The sequence below is a fragment of the Pituophis catenifer genome, unplaced genomic scaffold, assembly GCF_029215685.1.
Source record: "Pituophis catenifer annectens isolate HBS135680 unplaced genomic scaffold, rPitCat1.0.hap2 SCAF_4, whole genome shotgun sequence".
In the NCBI taxonomy this organism is placed as follows: domain Eukaryota; kingdom Metazoa; phylum Chordata; class Lepidosauria; order Squamata; family Colubridae; genus Pituophis; species Pituophis catenifer.
Genome location: NW_027256884.1, coordinates 74,408,643 through 74,427,051, shown reverse-complemented (window position 1 = coordinate 74,427,051; position 18,409 = coordinate 74,408,643). Strand labels below are relative to the sequence as shown.

Here is an 18,409-nt window from a genome sequence, read left to right as displayed (position 1 = left end):
TCTTCTCAGTTGTCCAGCTACAGCAGTTTTTCCTCTGGACTGTTGAGAACCACCCACCCATACACTCCACCTTGCAAGGATGATTTGAACAGAACAAAAGCAACAAATATGGAGAATATTACCACTTCAAAACATAATATTCAGCAAAGACTGAACTGCCCCTCTGTTATAATTTGCATGAGCTTTGTCTAATGTATAAATATCCTTCTAGTCCATACCAGCAAAATGTAGGTATTCAGAAGAGTTTCAATTTTTTTAAAAAATCAATATTCATTGGCTTTTCCCAATTATAGGATTTATTTATAGAATTATAGATTTATTTATTTATATTTATCAGAAAGAAGAAATAGAATGAGTTTACCTGTATGAATAAGTTTATGTCGTTCTAAATTTCCTATGCTGTTAAAAATTCTTCCACAGATTTCACATGGATGAATATATCTAAAATGGGAAATAAGGATCAACTTCTAAGATTTTTTTAAGGATAATTTTTTATTTGAAAATAAATATTGAAAATACCTTATTATAACTATACCATGGCTATAACTATACCACTTGGAACTGTGCATTTCAGTAAATTTCCCTATCTAACTCAGCCTTCTTTAACATAGTATTTATAGGGACCTCAATCCCCATATTTTCCACCACATGTCCTTTGGGAGTTCTAGTCCCACTATATCTAGCAAGATGTTGATGTGAAAAGGGCTGTCTTGGCACTCTCAAAAATATAGTTCCTCCATGGATTCCTGCCCTGGAAATGTCTGCAGCTATGTCTCATTCTTTTCTCCTTCCCTTCACATAGAGACGTTTCCCGAGGCTATTTCTGAGGCATACTCTAGTCACAATGTCTTGACAGAATCAAATGAAGAAGCATTTTCCATTTTATTTTGCTGCTATTGTTATGACAGTTTTTTTATGCCTTCTAGTCTGAATTAGTCCCTGCAGTTTTCTTGGCAAGCTTTGAGAAGAGGTTTGCCATAGCTTGTTTTCTAGGACTGAGAGAGAGTGGCTGGCTCAACGGCAGTCAGTTGGTTTCCTGCTTAAGGATGGACTAGAACTCACAGTCTCCTGGTTTTTGGTCTGTTGCCTTAACCACTACCCCAAATTGGCTCTCTTACTGATTATACTACCTTTCAAGCAATATCCTCTTCTATGACAAGGAAACTGGTTGCTACCAGGAATTTGCAAAATTCTTTTTGAGAGATAAATAAATAACTTTAAGTAAAAATAAAACCAAGCCAATTTTACAGTGCATCATTCCCCTCTCTTTAGCTTGTTAAAGTTTCATCAGTTTAAGTTTAAGTTTATGAAACTGCTTGCATGCAACATTTACCCAGGCAAAGCTGTTAAGAGTGCACTTAATTTAGCTCTATTAGATTTTTTTTTGCTTACTTTTGCACATTGGGGTCTGGTAAATTCTCCCGATGTATGACCATATGAGCATGGTAAGTTGCCTTCAAAGCAAAGCGCCTGTTGCAGATGCTACAACCATAACCCTTCTCTTTGTGAACTTCCATGATGTGTTTCAAGTACTCTTTACCTCGGCCAAACGTTAACTGAAAAATGAAACAGCAGTGAATGCACAACACTTAAGGAGATATGTATCATTACAAGCTAGGGATATTAATTACTATGATAAAAAAACATTCTCGTGTCTAACTTGTTTAGTTTGTTTTTTGTGTTGTTGCAAAAATTATTCCACAAAAATACGTATTAAAAATATAGCAGAAAATATAATGGAGGTGGAATATATACGTAAGTAGTCTTCACTTAATCACCATTCATTTGATGGCCATTCAAAGTTACGATGGCCCTGAACAAATGGTAGTCATGACCAGTCCTCAAAGTTATGGCTGTTGCAATGACAATACGATCATGCAACATTTTGTCTAACAACCACTTTGTTTAGTGACAGAAATTCTGGTCCCAATTAGGGACATTAAATGAAGATTCTATTTAAGAGTGGATTGCTGTTGATTTGTGAACATGCCTTTTTTAAAATAATGCCTTTTTAGTAATATAGTTGACATTTAGTTAAAACTATTCACAATCTATTTATATTTGAGAAACAATTTAAAGTTCTGTTGGAGAACTTATGATCTACACTAAGGGTGTCTACTGGCCAAATCTGTTGTCCTGCCACCAGATACAAAGATTCCAATGATATTTTAATTCAATGATGACAATACATGTATAAAGATTTCTTGTTTACAGTACATCTTTTTATTTCAATAGAGGCAAAATGTATCCTTTTTGCACGCAAAGACCTATCATTACTGAAAAGCAAAAGCTTGCATGTGCAAGAAATCTATGTGTTCAATAAAACATACCGTAGAGACCTCTGGATCAGGAAATATGTTGGAATATTTTTTTCACTATCTTCAACACTTTTCATGGCACTTTCAACCAATCCCACCCCAAAATGTTGAAAGGAGTAAAACTACCTGGCACCTTTTGCAGCTATACTTGTGGGGCTCAGAATCCACACTTCCATCTGAGTTGTCATCATTTTCTTCTGAAGAGATTCCAATTTTGCCAATAAATTCTTCTCTCTGGTGGTCATCCATTATTGCTATGTCCTGTATAGAGGATGGTTCAAATGAAATGTCTTATTCAACCCAAAAGGAAGCTTATGCTATTGTAATTACTCTGTAATGTTTTCATAAAACCTCTGAAAAAACAGCTTACATGTTTTGTTGCCTCATATATTTTTCTCTCTGATGTTAAATTATAGTTATTCTATAGAGAAAGCAGATTATTTGGGCCCTTTTCAGTCATGGTTTAGGCCTGGTTTGGGGATGGAGACAGCATTGGTCATTCTCCTGGATGACCTGTCTCAGGACCTGGATGAGATAGTCCTTAGATCTCTTGTTGACTTTTATGCTGATTGACTATGGTATCTTTTTGGACCACCTGCAAGGATTGAGAGTTGAAGCTATTTTCTTTAGTGGGAGATTCTGGGCCAATCTGTATTGGTGGGAGAGTAAAGATTGGCCTAGTAGTTCCTGACTTGTGGGGTGCTGCAGGATCAGTCTTATCTCCCCTGATTTTCAACATAAATTGGATAGGTAAATAAATAAACATCTGTATCAAGCTGCTGGGACATGTCATGCGATCTTTTGGAGTGTGGTATCATCAATATGTTGATGATACTTAGCTGTGCATCCTCACCCTGGGCCATGGGGGAGATCATGTTCTCTCTTTCCTGGTGCTTGGAGGCTGTCAGGGTCTGGATGGGAGAGAACAGACTGAAGTTGAACCCTAGCAAGTTAGAATTTCTGCTGATACATCAGCATCCTAGTCTCCAGCTGGACTATGGTAATGTGCTCTATTTGGGTTGCAGCTGGTTCAAAATGCAGTAGTCCACATGCTTTCATATTAGGAGCACAGAACACCAGTTTTGCAGATTCTACATTGGTTGCCAATTGGAGGTGCTGATTTTGACCTATAAAGTCCTTCCTGGTTGGGCGTCTTCAACCGACTTCAGACCAACCAATTATATCTAGCAGGGAGAAACTACTGCAAGTCTCACACTTTCAGTAGGATTGGAGGCTAAAGCAAAGAGACAGTTTTTCTGTTGCAGTATGATGACTGTATAACAGTTTTCCTGTGGAAATCAGATTACCTTCCTGTTTGTTAGTTTTTATAAGCTTCTAAAAACAACTTTTGGGAGGAACCTTCTCCTAATTTGCAATTTCATCTGTCGTTAAACAGTTTATCAATGGTCATTCAAGCATTCTCACTTTCAATGTTTCCTCAGTATTTCTGAGGAATTTCTTCCTACTCCTGCTGAGCTTCAGCCTGGCATAAAACTATTACACACAGCTAAATATTGTACCTTAAAATGAACATGAATATGATCTCTCAGAACATCGACTCTGAAAAATTTACGGCCACAAATCTCACATGTATATTTCTTATCTCCGTGGGTCAAAAGATGCTTATTCATATTACTCCTGCATGAAAAAATCTGGAGACAAAAAATATTGATAAAAATTATTCACATTTTCTCAATTCATTTCAATGATTTCATTTATAAATTACCAAAAATTCAGCAGAATTGATTTAATAAAATCTATCTCCTTATTTATCTTAAATACAATACAATACAAATACCAATAACTCAAAACATACAGTAGTGGGTTTTATCAAAATAACCTACTGTGATGTGACATTGGTACTACAAACACTACACCTACTAGAAATGAGGCCACTACACTTCAGGATCACCTGTAGTTTCTGGATAGTCTTTATAGGTGACCCCAAAGAGATAATGGAAGGTAGATTCCTTGGGTGCTCTGCTATGAGGTACCATAAATCTTGTTCCTTTCCCTGCTACTATTTAATATTACATGCAGCAACTAACAACCAAGAGCAAAGAATGAACAGATGATACTCTGCTGTTCATCACCATCCTGGGCTAAAACAAGGGGTAGCTAATCCTTGATGCTCAGAAGCTGTTGGGATCTGATGGAGAAACAGGCCTAAGATTAATCTTAGGAAGATGGGAATGGCTTTGGAAACAACACGGGAGATAGTCTAAATCTATACCTTAGATCTGGCAGAAGTAGAACTCCCTCACTTGGAGATAGTTTGCAATCTGGGAGTTCTTCGACACATGGCTCAGACTAGAATAGTAGGTGGAATCTAAGGCCAAGAGCCTTTTGCACAACTACATCTGGTGTACCAGTTTAATGATTATAAATACTGAATCAGTGTAACAAAGCTGTTGTACTCCTTTGCATGAACTTATCTCTAACATCTACCCGCCCCCTCCCCACACACACTAATTATGGTCAATGGGAAATCCTACCTTTCCACACACTGGGCATCTGGAAGGCTCTTTCTTGTAGCGGACCATATTCTCTGCATTGTGCTCGAATTCTTCTCGTTTAACCCGTCTCACTCCTTAAAGTAACAATTCCCAGCAAGAGAAGAACACAGAACCATGATTTCCAATTTTCTTTTTAACAATCTATATATTACTAATGCGATCCAAACAATAAAAGCCGTAACAATAACAAAATAACACACTCTACATAATTGATTTAGCTGTGCTGTTTGTCTGTGCACAGATTGGACTGAGAGATAAAGCCTTACCCAAGACTATGTGCTGAAATGACATGGTTTAATTTTTGTCTGCCGCACACAATTCTGACTCTATTCATTGCAGTGCATTGGTTCAATTCCTATAGAACTTCCTAGCTCAACAGAAGCTATTATCTTCCTGATTTGAATACAACTTCCAGCAGCTTTATCCAAGAAGCCAGTGGTAAGAGATGCAGTATAAACTGCAGTTCTTCATTTGCTGGAGGAGAATCAATTGCCCACCCTGATCTGGATTGTCATTACTCTCTATATTAGAACAACAAATTACTTAAACAATTACTCATGTACTGAAAAACACTCTTGGCTAAAGCAAGGATTACACCTTTATTACAGAAGCTAAAATAGTAATAAACACTTAAATCATTCTAAAAATGTATTATCAGTTTTTCTGTTTTTCCTTTTTGATTAGAATAATTAGAAGATAATAATCTAAGCTTTTACCCAGGAGAACAAATTGTAAACAATATGTTGTAAACAAGGGTTATGTTTGTATCAAATTCTTTTTTTTTTAAAGATTTTTATTAATAATAAAAAAAATACAAACAAACATAAATACATGAAGACAACATACAAAACGAACAAACATCAATTCAGTCCCGTGACTGACTCTTAGAAGTTACTACAACGGTGAGTTATTTTCGTATTTCTCTTATTTTTCTCTATTCATATCTATATCTACATTCACATATTTACATGATTGTATGTATGTAGTGAGAGCTTGCTAGGTGTTAGAAAAGAAAAAAGCCCAGAACCGAGTAGATGAGATTCTACTGAGCTGGAGCTACAAAAAAAACCTTGGCTACGTAGGGAAAACCTGGCTAGAAGAAAAACACACACACATATATATATATATAGTTGACTCTTTATTTAATTCTATACATTTCTATTGAATAATCAAAAATTATCTTTATATTCCTATTTTTGCCTCCAGCCAGCTGTACCATCTTTGCCATACTTTTAAAGTGCAACTTTAATTGGTTTATTTCAAACACTGATTTCAGCAGAAAAGTAGCTCCTTCTGACTTAATTTCACAGTCACTTGTTATACAGCAATACAAAAAATGATGAAGGGACTTTTCCAGGCTCTTGCAATGACTCAAGCATTGTAGAACATGATGTGATTCCCCAAGACACACCCAGAATGGCTATAGAAATAATATGTAATAGAAGCAAAGTGGTGCCTTGTAATAAACATTTTGCTCCTTTCTTTTAGCATTCAAGAAATTATTGTACTCTGGCTTTAATGACAAGAAGAGAAACAAGTTGTTTCCAGACATCTAAGATGTCTTTTAGTTGCCTTAAAGACTAATAATTTCAAATTATGAAATTATCACAGCACAAGCTTTTGTGAAGCTGATTAACTGGACTACAATCTAGTCCATAAAATCCTTGTTTTACTAAGATAGCTAGTTCCCTGGAAAGAGTTTCCAAACAGATGAATCCGTGTGCTAAATCAAGACACTTGTCTTGATGTGTCTTTCCCTCCCTGAGGATTTATACGAAGAAAAAAAAGAAGAAATTATATATGTCTGCAAGATGAAAATGTGTGGTTTTATCATGCAAATGTTGGAACACACATGCTAACATCAGCTGTCATGATACGAATGTGTAATCATAGCATCTGTGTGAGAATATGCACATTTTATTTCAACATCACTATGCTTATTAAAGAAGCAATGGGAACACATTATAGGTTATAAACAAAAGTAAGTTTGGATGTTTCCAGCATAACAAAAATAAAAAGTAATTTCCCAAAAACTTTCTAAGTTCAATCACATGTAATAAATTATAACATCAAAAGAGATTTTGTGAACAATCTTTAAGCTCAAACAACAAATCAGTAACTTAGATAATAGCTTTAGAAAATAGTTATCCTTGAATGGTTCACAGCTTTCTTGTAATCTTTTACAGTAGATCATTACTACATCAAAAACTACCAACCTTTTGAGTAGTTGTCAACTGAATTGACAACTTGAGTACGGAAAGTCCCAAGCACATTAATCTTAAGACATTAATCACAAATGTACTTACCTTCCAAATGCCGCCTCTGATGATCCAACATCACATCCTTTCGGTAGAATAATTTATTGCAAATCTCACAGGCAAATTTTTTGTCCCCATGTTTCTTTTTATGTTTTGAAAGGTTGCTGTTTGTAGAAAAGAATCTGAAACACATCTCACACTGAAATGTCTTATCATCTGAAAGAAAAGGAGATTAACAATTCTAAATTTAATTTATATGATTTTAAAAATCACATAGGTAGTCCTTGACTTACAGCCACAATTGAGCCCAAAATTTCTGTTGCCAAGTGAGACATTTGTTAAGTGAGATTTGCCCCATTTTACAACCTTTCCTGCCACAGTTTTTAAGTGCATCACTGCAGTTGTTAAGTTAATAACACGGTTGTTATGTGAATCTGGCTTTCCCATTGTCTTTGCTTCTCAGGAGATTGCAAAAGGTGATCACATGACCCTGGGACACTGCAACCTTCATAAATATGAGTCAGCTGCCAAGCATCTGAATTTTGATCATTGACCATGGGGATTCTGCAATGGTCATAAATGTGAAAAATGGCCATAAGTCACTTTTCAGTACCGTTGTAACTTTGAATGGTCATTAAATGAACTATTGTAAGTCGAGGACTACCTGTACACATCTACAGGAGCAATTTCTAAAACAGAGGAAGCAGCTTTCTCTGTCTTATGCTATAAAACAACCAGATTCAAAGTGATCATACTGTAAAATTTTAAAATTAAAGAAAACAACAATACAACATATAATTCAGCTAGTAAAAAAAAGACAGAATGAGGATATAACCAATAAAACATCATCTGAAATCTCACTTGGATGAAATTATCTATAGATTATTCACATTTTAGCTGGCTATGAAAATTAAGACACACAAGTAGCTCTTGGTTAACAAATACTTGTTGTGACGTCTTCCTTGGATGACTCCACAGATTCCGCTTCAGAGGTCAGCTCAAGGGAGGATGAGCCCATTCCTGGTATATCAGGAAGTGAGTTAATTAATGTCTCTGAACGGCCGACCGAAAGAGAATTGGAGGAGGCTTCAGATGGGGAAAGCTTGCAGTGGCAGATAGTCAAACGAAGAGGAGGAGGAACTGCCTTCTGCACCTGATTTGAAAACATGCAGGGCAGAGAAAAGGCAGGAGCAATGGAGGTCAGCCAAACTACTCGAGAGGAGAAGGCCCCGCCCCTCTTTATGGGCTATACCAGAAAGCTGGCTATCTGTTCTGCCCCAGCTACGGATCCCAAAGAAAACAGCACACACAAACTCTGGACAAAACTTAGTTTACTCAAATAACACAGTTTTAGCAAATGCCGGCTGTTAATAAGCGTTCTTAACAGCCTGCCAGAATTCCACAGATAAGATAGTCAGAGTCTTACTGGAGTTGGCAGAAAGCCCAGAAGCAAGGTTGCGATGATTAGCGAACTAAAGTTGTTTCCTGCAGCTTGTTGCAAGCTGCGTTCTTTCTAAAGGGAGTGGCCAATTAGCCCCAAGCCTTACTCTCGAGGAGACCTCCTCCTGAGGAACCACTTCTGCCTTTTGGCAGCTCTGCGTGCCCGTGCATTGAGAAGAGGCTCCTCTTCTTCAACCTCTTCACTTAAAGGAGCCTCTGGAGGTTCTGAAGGCCCTGACTGAATTCCTGCCTCTGGCACCACATCTTCTTCAGCCTCCTCGCTGTCCGACTCGAGCGCCGGCTGCACAGGCTGCTGGTGCAACACCACACCAGCCTCCTTGTCATCGGGATCAGCAACAATCCGCACAGGCCGCTGGCGGGCCACAACATTATCACAGCATACACAGGGAGGCATTGCTAGGAACAAAATGTTGGTTTTCTAGCTGTCTGTTTGATCGTCATGATTCCTGCTTCACCCTGGATTGACGCGGTGTTTGGAATTGTGCCTTGGAGACTCTGAACTTTTCTTGCCAAGTGAGCTCTCATATGTGGATTTAAGTTTTGCCTGGTGGATTTAAGTTTATTTGGTGGAGTTATTTGTTTGAGCAACTTTCAAGTGCTTTATGAACTTGGGCCATTGCTTTGTGGACTAATCTTGGCCTGCTTGTGGCTGGACTTAATTGGGGCAGCTCTGAGTCTTAGTGAAGGGAATTGCTGGGGAACATTAACAAACTCACCTAAACCACAGTTAGTTGTGTGTGAGAGTGAATGGGGCAGCACACTTGTTCAGCAACCACTGAAATTTATGCAGCATTGAATGAGTTATGACTGGGCCTCAAAGTTCTGGCCATCCCGGTACAATCACAGTCACATGATCGCAATCTGGCTGCTTGGCAGACAGCTTGCACTTACAACAGTTCTACCTTCCCTGCTGGCTTCCTACAAGCAAAGTCAATGGGGAAGCCAGAAAGGAGTTGCAAGTGGCTTTGGTAAGTCTCACCCTCCCCATAAGGAGGTGTTCACTTAATGATCCACGATCCTCACTAATGAATAGTAACAGGGATTGCAAGGATTACCATCGCTAAGCAATGCAATCACGTGACACTGCGCTTTATGATATTGCTTAACGACAATTGCCATCGTAATTCAAGGACTATCTGTACCTACTTTTCAATTTTGTCTTTTCTTATCAGAGAATTAAAATCCAATACCATTTCATATAAATCAGAGTTACCTGATTGTTATCATACCTGTCCTGCAGTTGTGGAACTTTAATGCGCTTTCTATCCGAAAAGCTTTCTCACATGTAGCACATCTGTATCTGTATTCATTGTTAACCTAGAGGCGGCACAAGAAATATGTCATAATTTATTCTTTTAAAATACAGGTAATCCTCGACTTACGACCACAATTGACCCCAACATTTCTGTTGTTAAGTGATACATTTGTTAAGAGAGTTTTGCCTCATTTTATGACCTTTCTTGCCACAGTTGCTAAGTGAATCACTGCAGTTGATAAGTTAGTAACCCGTTTGTTAAGTGAATCTGGCTTCCCCATTGACTTTGCTTGTCAGATCGCAAAAGATGATCACATGACCTTGGCACTCAGCAACTATCATAAATATGAACCAGTTACTAAGCATCTGAATTTTGATCACATGATCATGGGGATGGTACAAAGGTCAAAGTATGAAAAACAGTCGTAAGTCACTTTTTTCAGTGCCATCGTAACTTTGAATGGTCAGTAAATGAACTGTTGTAAGTCAAGGACTACTTGTACTGGTTTTTAATTTGTTTCCATAATAGAACTTTGCCTAAAAATAATCTCAAGGAAAATCAGACACCTTTAAATCAGAAGGAAGCTTTGCACAAAGATTTTTGAGGCTCTTTTGTAACAGTAAAAGTCCCAGATTTATATGGAGGCAAAATAACTACGCATCTAGTCTATGGTCCCTGGGAGGATATCATAGCTGGACGATAAAATGGAACTCCCTGTCAAAAGAGAGAGAGAGTGAAAAGCAGAGAGGAAGGGCCATCTACATAAGACTCCCACATGCAGAAAGAGAATGCCTATGTAGGTTGCTTTTCTACTGTAAGGATTTAAGAATAGAGAGAAAAAAGAGAAGCTCTGGTCAGTCACTCATGGCCTGGTCATCTCCTGATTTGACAATTGCAATGTGCTCTACATAAAATTACCCTTGAAAAGAATCTGGAAGCTTCAGCAGGTGCAGAGTGCGGCCACACAAGCCATATTGGGTGCCCTAAGAAGAGCACGTATAACACTCTTGCTCTGTAAATTGCACTGGGTGCTGGTTTGCTTACGGGTCCAATTCAGAGTGTTGGTCATTAGTTATAAAGCCATACATGGCATGGGCCAGGTTACCTAAGAACCAGCTTAGCTCCATCCCGTCACCCTGACCCACTTGTTCAGGCAGGGAAGGGCATGCTACCGACCTCGTCAGTCAGAGAATTTCGACTGGTGGGGTCAATAAAGAGGCTCTTTTCTGCTGCTGTCCCTGCATTGTGGAACATCTTACCCTCAGAGGTAAGGAAAGCCCCCAATCTTCTGGCCTTCCACAAAGGGGTCAAAACCTGGCTGCGTAGCCCTGCATGAGGGACACATGAGCCCACATAACCATGGGGTAGCTGGCCGCATGAGAAACCCCCACCTGTATTAGCAATTGTTAATCCACCATTTTAGAATTTTTCACCTTTTGAAATTTTCATGTTTTATATTTTTTTAAAAAAATCCTAAATTATTCTGATTTTAATGATTGATTTTGATTGTATTGTACACTGCCCAGAGCCCTTCTCTGAGGGATTTAATATTTAAGAATATTAAAAATACATACATACACAATAGATACATTTTATTTCTCTTTCATTAAGAGCAACAAGAAACATTCTTATAAAATGTTTGAAAAAAGGAAAAAGAATAGTTTTAAAAGAACTGCGATTTTTCTGCCTTGTCAGCATGGAAAGGGATTATTTTTTGCAATTTATCGTCTTTCTTGGCTTTGTATGAAATTGACCAATGTCTATGCATAATCCATTTCTGTTTCATAAATGAAGAAGTACCATACTAACCTCATTCCTACTGTGTTTGTATGAAACATGTTGCTTCAAACTCTCTTTTCGACTAAAAAGCTTACCACATTCGTCACATTTGAATAGTTTGTCACCTAAAGGACCAATTAAAAACACTCATTATTTTTAGAAAGCTGGAAAATTTAGGAAAAGTTAATAACATGTAAACCAAAAATTATGAAATGGTTAGGTTAGATAAAGTAAATCAACTTGGTCTCAAATGGCTTCCAAAATTTAGCAGTGTATATTTAGCCTGAGATTAGAGAACCTTTAATTATGAACAGTATGCTTTTGTAAACTGTTTTAAAAATCCGATTGTCGGTGGTATATTCCTAATTACTTAAAGGAGCAGAAATTGAGGATTGCTGAAATTAGAAAATCTATACAGGTCCTGCAAATTCCTTTGCTCAATGTCTCTGAAACAAACAAGTGTTCCTCCTGGGAGCTGAGAAATTATTTTACCATCCCTTTATCCTAAGCCATGTTATACATGCAGTTGATCTATATAATTATTGCTTCAGCTTCCAAATGTTCTCTGCTTTTTGTATGCTGGATTAAAGATTTCTCTTCCACCAATAATTAGCTTTGTAAAAGAAGAATCCAGCTAAATTGAAATTTACCGTGAGAGCGGATGTGTCGACTAAGATTGCTACTATTTTGGAACATTTTACTGCAGATACTACACTGATACACCCTCTTGTGTTCCCCAAGCTGCTTGATCAGCTTGCGTCGAATCCCATGTCGGCTGGAAAGGATTAAGCTTCTCTTAAGGGATACAGAGCTCTGATGGTGAGGAAACCTAACAGATTAAAAAGAAAGCAGTAATGAGCAAAAATAAAAATAAATCAGCATATATTGGCACTGACTGCTAACTAGAACTAGTTTTTTATTCCCAATACATCTGCAGGATGCCATACTGAGAAAAGCTATTTAGGTCTCCCTGTGGATAACCTTTTATCACAAATGTAAGTTGATATTTATATACCTAAATAATCAGATTGCCAATTTGCAGATAGTCCTCAATTTACAACAGTCCATTTAGTGACTGTTTAATGACTGTTTTTCACACTTACAATTGTTTTAGCATCCCCATGGCAACTGACTCATATTTATGACAATTGCAGTGTCCTGGGCAGTGATGGGTTTCAAAAATTTTTTACTACCAGTTTTGTGGGTGTGGCATGGCTTAGTGGGCGTGGGTTGGTTGGCATGGCAGGAGAAGGATACTGTAAAATCTCCATTCCCACCCCACTCCAGGGGAAGGATACTGTAAAATCTCCATTCCATCCCCAATCCAGGGGAAGGTTACTGCAAAATCCCCATTTCCTCCCGATCAGCTGGGACTTGGGAGGCAGAGAGTGGATGAGGGCGGGGCCAGTCAGAATTTTTACTACCAGTTCTCTAAACTACTCAAAATTTCCACTACCGGTTCTCCAGAACTGGTCAGAACCTGCTGAAACCCACTTCTGGTCCTGGAGTCATATTATCGTCTTTTGCGATCTTCTGGCAAGCAAAGTCAATGGGGATTCACTTAACAACCATGTTCCTAACTTAAAAACTGCAGTGATTCCCGTAACAACTATGGCAAGAGAACTTATAAAATGGGACAAAACTCACTTAACCAATGTCTTACTTAGCAACAGAAATTTTGGCCTAAATTGTGGTCATAAGTCAAGGACTACTGGTATTCAATGTCAGTATAAGTATGCCAATTTATTCATTGTCATTATAGATAACAAGATATTTATTCATTTCCATGTTCCACTATATTTAATATGGCAAGGTATCTTTTTTCCAATAAGCTTTTTCCACATGTCCTCCACTTCATGATCATCATAAGTGATTGATATCTAGCAGAGTTATCATAAGAAAGGAGGACTTTTTTCTTTGCAGGGAAAGCTTACTTTGTTAATGAACTCATGTTGTTTGCAGTACTGGGTAGCTTCGCTAACATCAGCTCCATAATTTGATCTTCTGCTGCTGAAGGAATCGCTGTGTCATCAGGTGGGACCTCAGTAATAATTTCAGCCACATGGTCCACTGAGTTTACTGCTACCAAGAAAAAACCAATGAATTATGAAAAAAATAAGCATATTATTTAAAAAAACTGATTGAATTTGTTCATCTATACCCAAGTTAACTCAAAGCTGATTCATATATATGTTTACTCAGAAAATAAGTATAAGCATGATTATAATCTTAATGCTATTTTGTCTATTGTACATAGTGGCATTTTGTAACTGATACACAGATAAGACCATTATTCAAATAGAAATGTAGGGACTACTTTTAATGATGTGTAATCTGGCTGTACATTATAATAGCCCTTTAATTACTGACATTCCATTACTATAACATGAATAGTAAATATGCGACAATAAGGTATAGCACAAAGCCATTTTTAGGATATTTATTTTTGTTAGTTAAGTTATTCATTCAGTAATTTTATATTACACAGTATAAAAGGTGAACAAATTGTCAAACATTCTGAGAGAACTAAAATAATGAAAATTAAAAATAGCTGAACCAGATCTTTCGGCACCAGTCGTGCTATAGTGAATTCCTGCAAGCTGGAATTCAGTATGCTGGGAATGCCACAAGTTTTGGAAGCAATTTAGGTTTTGAAAAATGTAACTTAATGTTATCCCTTGATATCACTTAAAATGAATTTCAGAATCCCCGAAGAAACTTTGAACTCAGAAATTTTGGAACTCAGAAGTTCCAAATTATGGAACTTGCATATTATACCTGTTTCATATGTGGAAGTGGGAAAAAAAGTGACAGGATACATAATTATAGATTGCCAGTGTCATGCCTGTTTTGGTAAAAAAAAATTGCTTTGACCAAGAGTCTAGAAAGCTAAAATCAGCTAGAAAAGATAATTCTGAGATAGGTGGAGCAATTATTAGACCTACATTAAGCCAGCTGCATTTATCCACAAGTTTTGCTATCCAGAGAGTCAACAACCTACAATTATTCCTCCAAGTTACTTACACATTCCTCCAAGTTACAATGACACTGAACAACTGTTACCAAGTGCCCTATGGTCATGTGGAAGCCAGCAGGGAAGATCACAAACTGCTGGGATGACTCTTCCTCTTCTACACACCCTCCCTCAGCTCTTTTGAACTTGATCCAGCCACTCACTCACCCCAGTGCATCTCTTTGACTCTCTCCTGCATCTCCATGCATTGCCTCATTTTCTGCCACTGCCTTTCTCACGAGTTCCCTAATGCAATTACATCACAAGGTGGAAGATGAAGCTCTCCATGGCTCACTCCTTTACTAAACACTTGCCATTCTAGAATAATTATTTCATTGTTACTGAATCAAACATCAAACATAAAGTATGGAGATTACTTTTCCTAATCTCACCAGTAGAATCTTTATCATCCACAATCACAAGAGGTGTTTCTACTTTTGCTCCTTTGGCTTTCCTGCCCCGTCGAGTTTTTTTCTTCATATCCACTTGGGAATTGGCACTTTCACAGATAATGATGGGCTGATCAGTATGGGTAACTTCCACAGCCTTCTCTAGATGAACATCATTTTGATTGCTCTGTGGAACTGTTTTAGCTTGCTCCAAATGACCCTGCCCATGTTCTACAAGGAAAAAGCGGTAAGAATCTGCATCATAGGGGATTGTGGCCAGTTGAACTTTAGAAACAACTAAAAATCTATATTTTAATATCCCCCTCTGAAGTCAATAGTATTATATGTTCACCCTTTGCACAAAGCTGAGGGAATATCAATACCACCCAAGATATAAAAGACCATGAATGTTACCACCTCCAATCATAACATTATAAACTTTCTCACTATCATATAAATCATCAAATCCTCACTATCAGACAATTTTTTTAAAGGCATGATGACCATTGTATGATCTTCTTTTAAATCATATACACCAGCTCTTTGAAATTTAATGAAGTTGTCAATAACTGGCCTCAAAATAATCTCTGCTGAAATCTCATAGAAAAATGGCTGAGAGAAAATATAGAACTAAAAAAAAAAAAAACCACAAAGCAATTTATATTTGATAACTCGTTATTACATTTGCAATTTTACTTTATGGGATAATACACAAATACAAAATATTCCAGATTTATATTGTACACATACACCAGAGATGAAAATGTGTTGATACCTGAAGGATCAGTTCTGGCAGATAGATTATTCTTGGCTAATTTCTTGAGCTTCTCAAAAGAAAAGGCAGCAGGATAAGTGCTTTTATTTCGTTGTTGGTCACATTCCACCACAGCTAAACACATATTAAAAAGACCATGTTTTTATTAGCTTATTTTCCCACTTAGCAAATTTCTGTAACAATGCTAAGAGAGCATACAGATTGATGAACAGTTCTTCACTAATGTCCAAAGCCATCTTCAGTCTGGTAATTTGTCATTTATTATTTTAACAAATGCTTAAAATTTAAATTATTAAAATAAAATAAAATTCAAGAAATTTAAGGGCAAGGTATACATTTTTTCTATTTAATTTAGCAATATTTTTCAAGGTGTGCATAGAAAGAGAAAGGAAAATGAGAATCAGTTATAATCATTTATTTCAAAGGGTTGTTGGATATTTGAAATTTCTGTTGTAAATCAGTAACTACATCATACATACAGAAAAATTAGACAAGCCAGGAATATAGGTAACTAAGAAATATCATTCTAACATAGTCCTAGTTCACTATTCATATATAGAGCTAACTACTGTTTTTCGGGTATTAGATGGAAGGGATCAAACCTCATCTAACACACCCATTTTGACTTAAGTGTAAACCAATTAAGTAAAGTTTGTTCAATAAACAAAGTTTTAAAGAATTCTGACTTAGCATTATGTACAAACATAGCATAGAAACCCAGATCTGGAGGATATCACACGTGCATGGTATGTATTTTCTCTTTCTTAACAGAACATAGTATGATAAACAAGGTTTAAACAGCAGCATTTTCTTCCTCCATTTTCTATGCATTTCTGCTGAAACACAATTCTTTGAAGCTTTGTGTTTTAAAGCAACCAGCTGAAAGGTACATAAGGCTGAATCATGTCCACCCTGGTTTCCTCCTCCATGGAGTAGGGGAAGATATCAGGGAAAAGGAATGTGGATACTGGGCTTTTTTCACCCCCTTTAGAGCTCAGATAAGTAATGGAGGCTAAAAAAGCTCCAACTCTATAAAATCTGAAGCTATGACTCTGATCCATAACCTATCAGTCCAAAACAACTCCAACATCAACTTCAACTTCAGCCTGATTGGAAGTCAGAATCCTAATGATTGATTAGGTGCTATCAAGTCATTTTCAATTCCTAGTAACTACATAGATAGATTTAACATAGTCCACATAGATAGAATACTAAACAATACCAAGTAAAGTCTGGGAAGGAAAAATATGTAAAGTAGTAGCAGAATCTGAAATAGTTAATGAAATCAAGTTTGTTTAGCCCAGCTAATGCTCAGGATCTGGAGCATGAAATGCTTAGTGGATCATGCTTTTAGCGCCATGTTCCTTGGATGTGGTTGCTGACTTACACATTGGCTGTGGATAATTCTCATCAATTAACATCTCTGAGACACTGATTTACTAAGTCTTGATCTCAAGTCTTCCAATTATTCTTTTTGTGTGTGTGTCCTATGTCTCTGTCAAACAGAATAAAACAGGCTGCATATAATAGGCTGGGTTCAAATGTATTTTGGAAGAAGAGAAACACACTTTTGCCTGCACAAGGTAAAATTACTATCAAATTGTTTTCTTTCTCCCAACTATTGAAATCCTTGTGCCTATCACATTCCATTCCACAAGGACTCTTGAACTTCATCAAAAGCTTGGAGATCAGAAGCAAAGTTCTATTTGTGTATCTTTGGATCCAATTTAGCAGCCTCACCTTCTAATAATGTGTGAATCGGAGAAAATAATATATCAATTTTGATGTGGAGAAGATGCCTGCATGAATATCCCCACCCCAGGAAAATATCCACAAGAACTGAGTCAGAGAAAATGCTATATGGTAGTAAAGAACCTCCCCATAAACAACCAAACATACCATTGACAATGCATTGCTTTAGAACAGGCTTTTCCATTTTTTTGGCGTAGAAAGCTGCATACCATACTCTTAACTCAGTTCCCGGAGGGATGTCCCGAGAAGTAGTGAAGTAAATGTCATTATCATGTTGAAAAGCAGTCAGGTTTTGATGCTCATATAGACTGGCAGGTCTCACCATCATCATCCAGTTACAGTCTTCTTCATTAGATGTATCAAAATAGACTGGAGACCCCTCCTTCTGAAAAACCTATATAAAACCCATGTAGAACGTCAATACAAATGTGCTCCTAATGATCATTTTGATAAAGTAACAAACCGTACAATGACTCACTTATTTTATTAAAGCTATTTTCTCCAGAAGAAAGATCAAGGTGCCCACAGCATTTTTCATCTGGCCATTTCAAATATATCACACTATTTTATAGTTGTATGCCAAGACACTTTTTAAAAATGCAAAATGTGCCCAAGGTCCCCCTCAAATTGGGGAACCCCTAGAATCAAGCATGACCTGATTCCAATGTGTTCCCTATGTCCAGATAGCACTGTAATGGCATAGAAAAAATGGAAACAACTAGATTTCATGCTTCAGTGATGAGGAAAACAATAACCTGAATTGCTTGGACTCTTAAAAGCATCTTGGTTTTCTTTCCAATTCTCGGTCTGAATAATCTGAATTGTGTTTGGTAGCTACTTATACATTATTGCCATTCATTTACTAATTTATTTAACATGATTTTAATATGTC

The 18,409-nt window shown here is 37.1% G+C and overlaps 1 protein-coding gene across 1 annotated transcript in view; it reads right to left on the bottom strand.

Annotated features, from left to right (window-relative positions):
- The window catches only part of PRDM15 (PR/SET domain 15), a 47,334-nt gene that overhangs the window by 11,527 nt on the left and 17,398 nt on the right, over window positions 1-18,409 (bottom strand). Inside the window, exons 5-17 of the mRNA XM_070943494.1 lie at window positions 17,665-17,911; window positions 15,766-15,879; window positions 14,994-15,221; window positions 13,523-13,670; window positions 12,239-12,417; window positions 11,619-11,713; window positions 9,783-9,870; window positions 7,141-7,308; window positions 4,814-4,908; window positions 3,839-3,970; window positions 2,445-2,579; window positions 1,393-1,556; window positions 362-441 (exon numbers count right to left, since the gene is read on the bottom strand). Coding sequence (XP_070799595.1) covers window positions 362-441; window positions 1,393-1,556; window positions 2,445-2,579; window positions 3,839-3,970; window positions 4,814-4,908; window positions 7,141-7,308; window positions 9,783-9,870; window positions 11,619-11,713; window positions 12,239-12,417; window positions 13,523-13,670; window positions 14,994-15,221; window positions 15,766-15,879; window positions 17,665-17,911 — 1,873 coding nt within the window. The remainder of the gene's footprint in view (window positions 1-361; window positions 442-1,392; window positions 1,557-2,444; window positions 2,580-3,838; window positions 3,971-4,813; window positions 4,909-7,140; window positions 7,309-9,782; window positions 9,871-11,618; window positions 11,714-12,238; window positions 12,418-13,522; window positions 13,671-14,993; window positions 15,222-15,765; window positions 15,880-17,664; window positions 17,912-18,409) is intronic.